Below are 14,362 nucleotides of genomic sequence, written 5' to 3'. Positions count from 1 at the left end.
ATTATCAGTATAGTTTTTTAGCTCACCTGAGCACAAAGTGCTCAAGGTGAGCTATTGTGATCGCCCTGTGTCCGTTGTCCGACGTCAACAATTTGACTGTTAACACTCAGAATGTTAACCTCAATAAAATCTTGGACGAGTTAGATATTGGGTCATCTGGGGTTAAAAACTATGTCACCAGGTCAAATTAAAGGAAAAGCTTGTTAACACTATAGAGGTCACATTTATGACTTTATCTTCAGGAAACTTAGTCAGAATGTTAATATTAATACCATATTATACTATGTATAGGATGCTAGCATAGATAGGACGCAGGCAAAATATTTGGTGAGAAATCAGGTAAAAACCCTGATAGGTCTTTATAGAAAAGACGCAGTGAAAAAATTGGAGCTAAAAGTTGGAGACCACCATTTTGTTTTGTCATTTTATTTTACGTTTGTGAAAATGGCACAAAGGCTAATAAATACCATGCGTTAATAAATACCAAATTGATATTTGTTTCTTTGTTATTGCAAGAATGAAATTACATTTTTAGCATAACGATGACAAATAAAAAACACACATAGCAGCAAAAATAATAGCACACATAATAACAATAGCACAGTCAAGTCTTATTCCCTCAGTCGGATGTCGCTTGCATCAAAGCCTTCGAATTCATCGTCTGCGTTGCTATCGAAGAATCTTTCAATCTCTTCTTCGGTCATCTCCGGTGTTTTGTCACTATAGAAACTGCAGCATTCCTCTTCTTCTTCCTCTGTGTGTTGGTTGTCCGCTGGTTTTACATGGTCCAAAGTATGTCATCCTCTGTTCCGTCCAGAGCGTTGCATATGCAGCATTTCTTGAAAGCATGTATGATGATTTTGTGGTTGAGCTGTTCCCAGGCATCCACAATCCAAGAGCAGATCTGTTCTAATTCGGGTTTTCTTCTGTGTCTGGCTTTTGTGTATGTATGGCTGTCCCCGGCCATCCAGTCATTCCACTTGCGACGCAAGGCGACTTTCATCGGCTTGTTAAGGGAGACATCTAGGGGCTGTAGGATTGAAGTTAAGCCACCAGGGATTACAGCCAATGTCGTTCTCGTGTCTCTCATCCTTTCTTTCATTCCTGGTGTGGTATGGGCTCTGAATGCATCAAGAACCAACAATGAGCGGTTGAAGCCAGCACCAGGTCGTTTATCCCATACTGTGGGTAGCCAATCATAGCACATGGCCTGGTCCATCCACCCCTTTTCCTTGACACAAACATGAATACGCTCTGGCCATTTTACACCCTTAGGTATGGTCTTTCTCTAGGTCAAGTTTGAATCTGGGTCATGTATGGTCAAAAACTAGGTCACCAGGTCAAATTGAAGGAAAAACTTGTTAGCACTCTAGAGGTCACATTTATGACCGTATGTTCATGAAACTTAGCCAGAATGTATATATTGTTAAGCTCTAGGCCAAGTTTGAATCTGGGGCATGTGCAGTCAAAAACAAGGTCACAAGGTAAAATTTAAGGAAAAGCTTGAAAACAATCTAGAGGTCATATTTATAAATGTTTCTTCATGAAAGTTGGTCAGAATGTTTATATAAATAATCTCTAAGTCAAGTTTACATCTAGGTCATGTGCAGTCAAAAACTAGGTCATTATGTCAAATCATAGAAAAAGCTTGTTAGCACTCTAGAGGTCACATTTATGAATGTATGTACATGAAACTTAGTCAGAATGTTTATATTGATGAGCTCTAGGCAAAGTTAAAATCTGGGTCATGTGCGGTCAAAAACTATGTCACCAGGTCAAATTTAAGGAAAAGTTTGTTAATACTCTAGAGGTCACATTTATGACTGTATCTTCATGAAAGTTGGTCAGAATGTTTTTATTAATAATCTTTAAGTCAAGTTTGAATCCGGGTCGTGTGCGGTCAAAAACTAGGTCATTAGGTCAAGTCATAGGAAAAGCTTGTTAGCACTCTAGAGGTCACATTTATGACTGTATGTTCATGAAAGTTAGTCAAAATGTTTATATTGATTAGCTCTAGGCCAAGTCCAAATCTGGGTCATGTGTGGTCAAAAACTAGGTCACCAAGTCAAATTTAAGGAAAATCTTGTTAACACTCAAGAGGTCACATTTATGACCATATTTTCATGGAACTTGATCAGAATGATATTCTTGATGATCTTTAGGTAGAGTTTGGGTAACCCGAGTTCAAAAACTATGTCACAAAGTCAAATCATTGGAAACATTGTGAAAGCACTGTTGAGGCCATATTTTCTACTTTATCTATATGAAACCTGGTCAGAATGTACTTATTACAGTAAGGTAAGGTTTACAACTTGTTCATCGGTGATATTAAAAAAAAAACTTCATCACTAGGAAGGACCTAACCCCCTGTCACAATTGCCCTAGCCCTGAAAACATTTATTTCACACTTGAATTGGATCATGTAAGCGATACAGGGCTTTCAGGGCCCTCTTGTTTTAAATAATTATAATAATAATAATGGTGGTGGTTGAGAAAGGTGGTGTTGATAGTGGTGGTGTATGTGGTGGTGGCAGTGGCAGTAGTAGTAGAAATGATAGTGGTGGTAATTGTAGTTATGGTTGTGTTGGTGATGGTGGTAGTAGTGGTGGAGATGATAGTTGTAGTGTAGTAGTAATGTTTGTGGTGGTGTTGGTGGTTGTCGTGTTGATGGCAGTGGTAGCCATGCTAATGGTGGTGTAGTGGTAGTAATGGGGTTGGTAGCGAAGTTGATGGTAATGGTGTAAGTTTAAATGGTCGTGGTGATGGAAGTAGTTGTAGTGATTGTGGTGGTGATGATGTAAGTAGAAGTAGTAGTGGTAATGGTACATATTAGGACATTAATACCATGAATGTAGCTTTCAAAATCATTATTATATTGACACCTTATATGTGAACAAGCATAGATTTCTAACATGATTTATATTTTTGTTTTATTTTCCCCTCCAGAAACTTGGTCGTAATGTTAGAGCAGTCAAGAAGGGCCAGATGGCTGATAATGCAGTAAGAACATCACCCGTTTCTCCTTTTACATTCCTTACATTTAATACCAGCATACTTAGTGTTTTAAAAAGTGCTCTTTTCAAATGTCAGTGTTATGTTATTTTTGGGGTTTTATTCCAGAAAACTACATGTTAATAAGATTCACAAATTATATTTCTTTGGATAAAATTTTGTATTGATTAATTATGATGCTTCCATTTTCCAAGAATTTAATATTATTATATAATATATGCAATTATGATCATGCCTTGTTTTCTTTTTTGAAGAGTCTGTTAACCAACAGTCTTTCTGACTCGAGTGGTTCAAATGGAGGGGATGGTCCAAATGGAGGAGGTGGGAATCTAAAATCGGCTTCCAATCAATCATTTGGTGCTGTTGTTGGTCGTAATGTTAGAGCTATCAAGAAGGGCCAGATGGCTGATAATGCAGTAAGAACGTCACCCTTTTCTCCTTTTACATTTCTTACATTTAATACCAGCATACTTAGTGTTTTAAAAAGTGCTCTCTTCAATTATCTGTGTCATGATTGTTTGTATTCTGTCCAGAAAAGGCATCAAGGATTTTATTCCAGAAAACTACATTTAAATAAGATTTACGAATTATACCTCTTTAGATAAAATCTTGTATTGATCAATTATAAATTTCCCTTTTCCAAGAATTAAATGATATACATAATTCGAGGGCTCAACGCAATAGTGTCGTAACTCCATTTTTTTCACAAAATGATGTTTTTGCATTTTTCACATGCTTTAACAGTTTTCTATCTGTCATAAAAATATTTTTTTTAAATATTGATTTTTAAGTACTTAAAATGAAAAGTTGTCCAAAAGTCGTATCTTAATTTTCAGTGTTGCACTGAAAACTAGGCCAAGTTTAATTAAAAAAATATGCAACATTGTAGTAACTCAATGATTTTAAACAAAATGATGTCATAATAATGATGCCACGGTGCTGTAATTTCACTTTTCTCAGAAAAGAAAACAACAACAGTAAAAATATACATGTACATGTTAAAAATTGTGAAATCCAAAGAATTTTGTAGATTTATTTACGCCACATCTGAAGATAACAGTTTTTAAGTGTTTTTATTTGTTTTGTTTTTTAAATACTTTAATATGAAATATTCCTTATGCTAGTTATGTATTGTAACTTGTGCTTATAGAAGTTAAATGATTACCTTATATTTGATATTCTGAGGCGATATAAGTTATTGCAGTAGCATCTTACTTAGTGAATGAAGTCTTATCCTAATAAAACTGACTTTTTCCATAAATTACTTATCAAACTTATAGGATATTTATGTAGCATTTTGATAAATTAATGAGTCTTACTTTAATACTTCTATACCATAGTAGTTAAAATAGCTTGCATTATTAATGTGGTATTGGAAATCTAATATTTATAAAAAAAAAATACCTATTAAGGCAAAATATTGTGATTATGGATAAAAAAAATTGCTCCCTGAAGTTGATATTAGTCAAAGTGGTTGGGAATCAAATAATGCCTAATAATGCTAATACAGTTCTTGTCAGTTTTTTGTCATCAATCTTCAGATTTCACATCATGCTCCAAGCAAAAGCTACTTGGAAGGAAGCAAAGTGTTTTGTGGAAGAGGGTGACAATGTGTAGCAAAATCTGGTGTGCGCATTAGTAACATCCTATTCAATTCAACAAACAAACTGGAATGAGGAAACGATGGATATATTTTTTTATTTAGGGGTGACAATGATGTTGATGGTTGAGGTGTTAACGCTTATGATGCTGATGTGGTTGATGGCAATGATGTTAATGGGGGAGGTGTTAATGGTTATGATGCTGAGTTGGTTGGTGGGGGAGAATTTAATGGTTATGATGCTGATGTGGTTGATGTTAATGGTTATGATTCTGATGTGGTTAATGTTAATGGTTATGGTGTTATGATGTTGATGGGGGAGGTTTTAATGGTTATGATGCTGATGGCAATGATGTTGATGGGGGAGGTGTTAATGGTTATGATGCTGATGTGGTTGATGGCAATGATGTTGATGGGGGAGGTGTTAATGGTTATGATGCTGATGTGGTTGATGGCAATGATGTTGATGGGGTTGATGTTAATGGTTATGATGTTAATGAGGTTGATGGCAATAATGTCGATTAGGGAGATGGTAATGTTTATGATGCTGATGTGGTTGAAGGCAATGATACTGATTGGGGAGATGTTTATGGTTATGATGCTGATGTGGTTCATGGCAATGATGTTGATGGGGGAGGTGTTAATGGTTATGATGCTGATGTGGTTGAAGGCAATGATGTCAATTAGGGAGATGGTGATGGTTATGATGCTGATGTGGTTGATGGCAATGATGTGGATGGGGGAGATGTTAATTGTTATGATTTTGATGTGGTTGGTGGCAATGTTAATGTGGGTAATGTTAATGATTATGATGCTGATTGGGGTGATGGCAATGATGCCGATGTTGATGGTGTTTTTTAGCTCCACTGGCCGAAGGCCATGGAGCTTATGTCGTCACAGATTGTCCGTCGTGAGTGCGTGCGTGCGTGCGTAAACTTTTACTTTAAACGACATCTCCTCTGAAACTGATAAGCGGATTTTGACAAAACTTCACAGGAATGTTCCTTTGGTGGTCCTTTACCAAAATTGCTCAAATGGTTCCGGTCCATTGCACAATATGGCCGCCAGAGCTAAAAATAGCAAAATCTTTAAACGACATCTCCTCTGAAACGGTTCGGCAGATTTTGATGAAACTTGACAGTAATGTTCCTTGGGTGGTCCTTTATTAAAATTGCTCAAATGGTTCTGGTCCATTGCACAATATGGCCGCCACAGCTAAAAATAGCAAAATCTTTAAACGACATCTCCTCTGAAACGGATAGGCAGATTTTGATGAAACTTGACAGAATTGTTCCTTGGGTGGTCCTTAACCAAAATTGCTCAAATGGTTCCGGTCCGCTGCACAACATGGCTGCCAGGGCAAAAAAATAGAAAAACCTTTAAAGAACATCTTCTCAGAAACCGATGATCAGATTTTGATGAAACTTAACAGAAATGTTCCTTGGATGGTCCTTTACCAAAATTGCTCAAATGGTTCCGGTCCATTGCACAATATGGCCGCCAGAGCTAAAAATAGCAAAATCTTTAAACGACATCTCCTCTGAAATGGTTCGGCAGATTTTGATGAAACTTGACAGTAATGTTCCTTGGGTGGTCCTTTATTAAAATTGCTCAAATGGTTCTGGTCCATTGCACAATATGGCCGCCACAGCTAAAAATAGCAAAATCTTTAAACGACATCTCCTCTGAAACGGATAGGCAGATTTTGATGAAACTTGACAGAATTGTTCCTTGGGTGGTCCTTAACCAAAATTGCTCAAATGGTTCCGGTCCGCTGCACAACATGGCTGCCAGGGCAAAAAAATAGAAAAACCTTTAAAGAACATCTTCTCAGAAACCGATGATCAGATTTTGATGAAACTTAACAGAAATGTTCCTTGGATGGTCATTAACCAAAATTTGTTAAATGGTTCCAGTCCACTGCACACCATGGCTGCCAGAGCTAAAAAATAAAAAAAACTTTATACGACTTGTCGTCGAAACCGATGACCTTTTTTCGATAAAACTTGACAGAAATGTTTGTTTGGTGCTCCTTTACTCAAATTGCCCAAATCATTTCGGTCCACTGCACAACATGGCAGCCAGAGCTATTAAAGTAAAAAAAATTTTTAAATAACTTCTCCTCAAAAATTGATGATTGTATTTCTATGAAACTTGACGAAAATGTTCGTTAGGTGGTCTTTGCTTGAACCTTTTGGCCAGTGGAGCACAGGCACTGATGTGCCTCTTGTTTTAGAAAGATGATGATATACCATTGACTTATCTTGTTGACAAAGGGGAAATTTTATTAGCCAATTAATGTCAAAGCCAATTTAAAAACTGACCAATGTAATAACCAGATTTATTGAGCTTGCGCATAAGGCCAATCATTCCAGATGTCCACCACCCCTTTTCCCTCCTACTCCCACATGACACTGCAGTGTCAAAGTCCAGGGTAGTCATTGCAAATAAGAAAACCTTATTTGTTTTGTATTAATGCTTGAAACACGTGCATTCCACACATTGTATAGTCTGAAAATAGTTTTTCAAAGTCATCCGAAAAAGAAAGTTAATTGATTTTTCTTCTTTTACTTGGTGTAAGGCTGCTTTGACTAAAACATATTTTCTGGCAATGACCTTAAGTGTTTTTGAACCAGTTGAGTAGAGCTCATAGAACAAGTGATCTTTGTATATTACTAAGAACTTCCCCTGTATGGAAACAAACCAAATATTTGAAAACAATGGTCAATATTGTCATTATAAGATTCCTTTGAAGGTCATTTTTTCTGATATTTTCCAAATCATTTTCTCTGGGTTTTTTTAAATGAAATTTAATTGGACAGTCAGATGGAATTATCAAGAAATTTGCCAATTTTTGTCAGTTAAATGGGATGAGATTATAAGGTAAAGAATATAAAATAGATATACATTATTTCAAAATTGAATGATAGTTTTGAAAGTGTGCTTTATAGCATTGCGAAAATGATGTTAATTATAGTTGTTTTTGAACTTATGTTTAAATCATGAATCTATGCTTTGTTAAAGCTTAAACATTGTTGTTAAATTTTACGGATGAACAAAATCTTGTTGTGCAAGTTAAATACTTCAGTGATTAAATGTTCAAAAATAATAGTCATGTTGTGTTATGTTCTGATTTATGCTTCATTATTTTACGGCTCATACAGACTGACCCTTTCCCAATATTTAAGTGTAAAGTTAGACCTCTATTCAACTCAAATTATAAGCAATTTCAAAAGTGATGCACTACTTTGGTTGTAACAATTATCATATAATAAAAGTTGTCCATTATCTTGTTAGTTATAAACCATATATCTCATTGATAATAAAATAGGCAAAAAGTGCTACAGTGTTGCATAAATATATTTTCTCAAATTGAAATAATATCAGGTGAAAAACTGTCGTAAGTCAAGTTACGACAGTATTGCATAAACATATACTTTGATGAAATCTGACTTTTGAGGTGGAAAACTGTAGTAAGTCAATAGTCATATTTCCATCAAATTTATCTTTTGTGGTCAATGTTTGAAGATAATATATTTTTTGGTTTAAAACTAACATACAGTACAGCATTGTCATTCATGTTCAAATACTTTAAATATATCCGACACAAATAAATTAAGAAAGTTTTTTCCTTCTCCTGAACAATTTTGAAAAATGGAGTTACAACAGTATTGCATTGAGCCCTCGATATATATATATATATATATATATATATGCAATTATGATGATTCCTTGTTTTCTTTTTTTAAGGGAATGTTAACAGACAGTCTCTCTGAATCGAGTGGTCCAAATGGAGGGGATGGTCCAAATGGAGGAGGTGGGAATCTAAGATCGACTTCCAATCCAACATATGATGCTACTTTAGGTCAAGAATATGCACAGGCCAGTCATCATTCCTATGACAAAGCTGAGCATCACTATGATAATGCCGAGCATCTTTATGACAAAGCTGGGCCAAGCAATCAATCACTGCGGTCCAGAAGAAGGAAGGGTCACTCTCAGAAGCATCGCTCGAGCAGCAAAGACAAACATCACTATGACAAGGAAACAACAGCTGAATACCAGTATATGGAATGTAACATCGATGCACAAGCTGGTGCTAAGTCACCTAAGAGTGATACGAGTTCATCGAGTTCATCGGGTTCACCGAGTTCATCAGGTTCATCGAGTTCACCAGGTTCAAACTTGCAACTGGATATATGTACAATACCTAAGGTTTAACAGGTAAAATGGACATAATCCTATCAATGGTAGGTGTTATATGAACTTGTAGTCAAACCTCCATGACTCTATAGTGATGATAATTTATTATAATATGGCAGTTAAATTTTTGTAATAGTGTAAATCAATATTGGATTGCCTGTGATATTGTCGTTAAAGATCTCTTGCAAATTCTTATAAGTTGGAGGTGCGTACCATTACAGATCAACTGTGCTATAATGAACAGAGGGCATACTGGCACATTTTTTACCTTATTATGGTGTATGTTTGGCTAGAAAATATGACCATTTTAATTAACTCAAGCAACAATATGTAAGTAAACAGAGATAAATGTATTGGAAGTTGAATATTTCTAGCGAAAAACATTGTGGGTTTTACTAAGTTTGTTTGGCACAGGAATTCGTTCTTAGAATAAACCATGAATTATTATTCTTGTCATACAAATGTTTTTATCAGGGGTATTACTTTCTCCCTGTGTTTTATTTGAAAAGAATCAGTATTTCCTGAGATATTCAAGAAAAAACCTCCTCCATTTCCTTGTAAAAAGATGTCCACTAACCAAAAAATATGTAAACAAAATTTAGATCATGACAAAACCTTACGGCATAAATTTGGAGTATTGACTTTCAGATGGCAGAAATATATGCAATATAATAAACGAAAGCATATAATGCTTAGTATTCAATAAAACTTATAGCAGCAGTCTAAACAAGGATCAACTTTGTCACACACTTAGGGATTTTTTTGTTAGTCAATCTAAATCCAGCAAAATTTAGTTTCAACTCAATTTAGTTAGCTTATTTGAATGTTAAATTTAAAATTTCCGATAAAACAATTACTGAGCAGAGACTACTGCACAACTTTGAATGACTATTTGCTTATTTAGTTAGAATGTTAGTTCCGTTAAAAGCTGCACTCTCACAGATTGACCGTTTTGAAAAAAAAAATTGTTTGCATTCACCATTCATGTAATATTTTTGCGCTTTTTGATACATGGTTACGATCTTGTTATCAGTAATGAATATTTTTCATAAATGTATTATTTAGTAAGTAGTTGAAGGTTTATCAGTCAAAACTGATGTTTGTTATACATGTGTATGTATTGATTTTGAACAAGAGTGTCACTTTAAATATAGGTTTTCATAGCAGTAAATATATGTGAATACATTTTTTCGTACTTGTGTCCAAAAATACTTCTGAATTTCGCCAACTTAGACCTGCTTAATAAATCCCCCTGAAAACTACCAAAATCCCCCTGAATTTTCAGCCTTTCTGAACAAATCCCCTGGAATGTTCTCTAGAAATATGGCATGTATGTATTATGGAGATTTGATTGTGGATAATTGGTGCAGCCATTATTGAAGCAGAGAAATCAAGATTTATATACCGGTAATGTTGTAATAACTATTTTCATTGTTGTAAAATAAATAAATTTAAATTAACTAAACAGTTAAATACTGCATTATTTAAAAAAAACCACACTTTATTATTATAACAATGAAATAAATAATATAGATGTGTTTTTGGTAATAAGGGATATCCATGTAATATAACTTAATAAATGAAATTAAAACATAATATTTAGATTTTTTAGAGAGATATTCCCCACTCTCAGAATCTGGAGGAAGTGAAAGATTTTTTTATAACTTACAAGATCAATACAGGGTACGTGTTTCTGTGTCATTGATTTTTTAGATTATAGTGTTTTTTATTCAAAATATATTTGTTATAAAGATATGAAATTGTGATGTAGGACTTTTGTTGAAATTGTCATGTAGGACTGTTGTTATATAAATTATGATATTTACACTAAAAGATTGATATGTATGTACATTTGTGTTGTTTTTATGTTAATATTTTGTGTGTATTGAAAGTTTATAGTCTCTGGTTGTTTATTTAATTAACTAAGCATTTATTGAGAATTAAACAGTATAATTATGTCAGTTATTTCAATGTTGACTTAAATCTGCACTCTCACAGATTGAATGTTTTGACCAATTTTTTATTTTTTTGTCTTGAAACGAGCCCTTTTTTGGTGAAATCCATGGAAATCAGTTCTAGTAGACTGCTGACAAAAAATAGGTCGCGGATTTTTATATTTTAGTTCAAAAAACATTGTTTTATGCATTTTTCTTAAACCATTCGTAACAGTTTAAGCCATCTATAATACATTATTGTTTGAACTGAACTATGAAAATCGGCGATCTGATCTTTTGTCAGCAATCGTTTATCATTGGTTTGAAGATATTTACACAAAAATTTGCTCTATCCAAGACAAAAAATAAATGAGTTGTCAAAATGGTATATCTGTGCGAATGCAACTTTAAACTCCAATGCACTGGCAAGTCCTTTTTACACTTAAAGAGAGACCATATGCTTTTGTGATGGTCAGATGCAAGTATTTGTTGCATAATTTTCTTTATGTTTAGTCTTTAGAAACATATTATCTCATATACATGTTAAAACCTACTTTTAAATTTTCTTTCAGTGTAAAATGTTCATTTAATTGCGAAAAACTGCCACCTAAATATATCTAAAATTGTGCGATATAATGCTGATATGCTCAATTGATGTTACCCGTCCATCGCCATGTATATATGAACAAGTAGTATTTCTTAGTAATGATCAAGATTCATTTTATCTATTTTATCGTATATATGTTGAATGTTTGAAATTTGAAATGATTTTATTTGTTTTTATTGGAAAAGATATCATGTGATTCATGTTATTCTGTGATATGCATTTAAGGAAGCAATGCTTTGTTTTATTTTATACATAATTATATATTTATAATAAAGTATATTTGCTCATATGTTACCATGCTACTGGTCAACAACGGTCAATCACATTGAAGTTGCTGTAAAATATCAAATGTAATGAAGAAAACACAAACCTAAAAATATACCATTTTTTGCAAGCCATTGTGAAAATAATTCAAATATACAGCAAATCTAAGCTTTATGCATTTATACTGCAATAAATCTAAAAGCTTCATTTTAGGCGCTCTTAAGTTTATTTACATTCATGATACTTGATATATACTATGTTCTACAATTTGCATATCACTCATGTTTAAAAGTTTAGTTAAGGCCTCACTAATTTGACTCGTAACGGATTAACAGCACCAATTTTTCGATAAATGCAAAAAAATGTTCTTTTATTTGCTTTCTCTATTTTTCTAAACCCAAAACTGTGGAACAAAACAATTCAATTTGTGTGGCCATAGAAAAAAAATAATTCATATGCCTTTTATATTTTGTGATGTTTTAGGCAATTCAACTTCATGCATGTTAAGTTGTTAACGAGAATGCGATAACATTTGAACCAATTATGTTGACTTTAAGGAAATGTTTACTTAGTCCTCTTTATATAATATTTATTTAAATAAATAGTTTAATAAATAGTTTAACTTCATTTTGTCTCTTCTTGACTCACCAAATTATATTAAATATGTATGCTTGATAATTGTTGAATTATACTTATAGTACTGTGTAGTTGACAAGACGTGCTTGAAGATCTGTGTTAAGTATGACTTATTACTTTTAAGAGGGCCTGCGAAAGAATAATCATACTTTTGAAAGTTACAACTGGCCATTGAGTTATAAAGTTTGTGTGTATTTTAGGTCTTGCTACTAAAGTAAGACATCAGGCCGGGCACAGCCTGACGCCGACTTATTTTTAGAAGACTAAGAATAAATGCCATCTTTCTTAGTGTACAATGGGAAATGCCTCACAAATGCCTTCCTATCAGTTCGTTTGCATGCTAGAATTCTTGATAACTGCCTGAAAAAAACAAAAAAACAAGTAATCACTAAATTGAAATTTCCACATTTTGCATGTGATTTTAAAGATGTCATAACCATGACGTCACAAATTTTGCACTGTGCCCATAATTTAAATTTCTTCACACATAATAATGGATACAGTAGCCAAAACTTTCTATAGCATGTGTTTATTTTCACTGAAATTAGATACTGATTTATAGCATATACTTGTAGAAATAGTTTTTATACTTATAAAATATACATGTATATATACCGATGGGCCTCACTTTAGAGTGCCAAAGCTGCACTTTTTTCGGTTTCAAAATTTTTACATCACTAAATTCATAAAAGTGAGCTGCATCTAAAGCAATTATTTGACATCTCACGGAGAAGTTAAAATGCCAAACTTTCAGAAAATGTAACAACATAAAATGTTACCTCGGCATTTCGTAAAAAAAAATGTGCAATCAAATTACCAAGATTAAATACGAAAATCAATAGGTCATCAATATGTTAGTATTTATGTTTGGTTCACATTCAGGGTTTCCACCATTCAAATATTTTGTGAGTCATTTGATACCAGATCTACAAGAAAAATTAATGTTGGATTTACATTCACTTGCTCACAGAGCTATTTTCTGACACAATTCAAATCGAATAACATCAATAATGCAATACAGAATCTAAAAGATAATAAATGCATTAAAATAAGATTAAAATTGAAAAGTATTAGCAAAACAGTTTGGACATAAAATGAGTTTATATTAGATTTTTATAAATACATTTATTCTAAATAGATAAAACATTATGAACACATAAGAAAACTAAAATTATTACTGCTGAGTAGAATATTTGTTTATTTAAAAACTATGATAACAAGATTATTCAGGCAATGTTCAGACAATGTACTTATGACTGAATATAATATAATATTGGAAACTTAGCTTGAACTAAAATCCAAAAATGCAAACAATATGGATACAAAAGCAGATGCCAAATAAAATACAAAGGTGTCAAATTATAAATATATGTGTATGTAACTTGTGGCAAACTGTGTAGCTATCTTGAAATGAACATACCAGCATCTATGGTGAAGATCTCATATTTACCTGGTACATATTTCAAGAATTTATATATAGAAGAAAAGAGAATCAATTTCGCATCTATATTCAAATATGAAATTGCCTAGCTTTTGAATGTATTTGCTAAAGCATATTTGATCATTTAAGTAAATTTCTTAAATATAAATTGCTGTAGTATGAACATATTTATTTCAAAGCCAGTTGATGTGGATGCAAAATTAACAAGATTAGAAAATGTACAAGCACCTTGAGCTTTTTGAATTCCATGTACAGTAAAATTCCTATATGCGACCACCCCGTTTACACGACAAACCCGCTCATGAGACCGATTTTTTTCCTCTATAATTCAATGGTCCCCGAAAAAAACGGCCACCCCGTTATTCATTAATACGACCACTTAATCCAGTCCCTTTAAATTATTCACATGTTAAAATGATCCGTTAATGCGACCGCAGGCAATTTGTTGACAGGTTTACATGTTTATGTTCACACCTCCATTGTACTTTTAATCATTTTGCAAATATTGTGTTAAAAAGCTTCAGTACAGAGATACTAAAATGTTTATTTTGCCAAATGACCTATGTCATTTGTAAATACCAACTGTTCAATTCTGTACATGTGTGTACATTAATCTCTTTAACTGAGTCACGTTCATACACATTATTGCTGAAGAAGTTTGGAAG

The 14,362-nt window shown here is 33.3% G+C and overlaps 1 protein-coding gene across 4 annotated transcripts in view; it reads left to right on the top strand.

The window, feature by feature from the left end:
* LOC128230405 (neurogenic locus notch homolog protein 1-like) overlaps positions 1–12,247 on the top strand; it is a 107,613-nt gene extending 95,366 nt beyond the window's left edge. For all 4 annotated transcript variants that reach the window (XM_052942646.1, XM_052942637.1, XM_052942656.1 and 1 more), the window contains exons 54-56: positions 2,947–3,000; positions 3,267–3,428; positions 8,363–12,247. In XM_052942646.1, coding sequence (XP_052798606.1) covers positions 2,947–3,000; positions 3,267–3,428; positions 8,363–8,833 — 687 coding nt within the window. In that variant the 3' untranslated portion in view covers positions 8,834–12,247. The remainder of the gene's footprint in view (positions 1–2,946; positions 3,001–3,266; positions 3,429–8,362) is intronic.
* Positions 12,248–14,362: the final 2,115 nt, after the last annotated feature.

This window comes from Mya arenaria, chromosome 1 (genome assembly GCF_026914265.1).
Source record: "Mya arenaria isolate MELC-2E11 chromosome 1, ASM2691426v1".
Taxonomy (NCBI): Eukaryota; Metazoa; Mollusca; class Bivalvia; order Myida; family Myidae; genus Mya; species Mya arenaria.
Note: the sequence above shows the minus strand (reverse complement) of the source record. Positions and strands in the feature narration are given on the sequence as shown.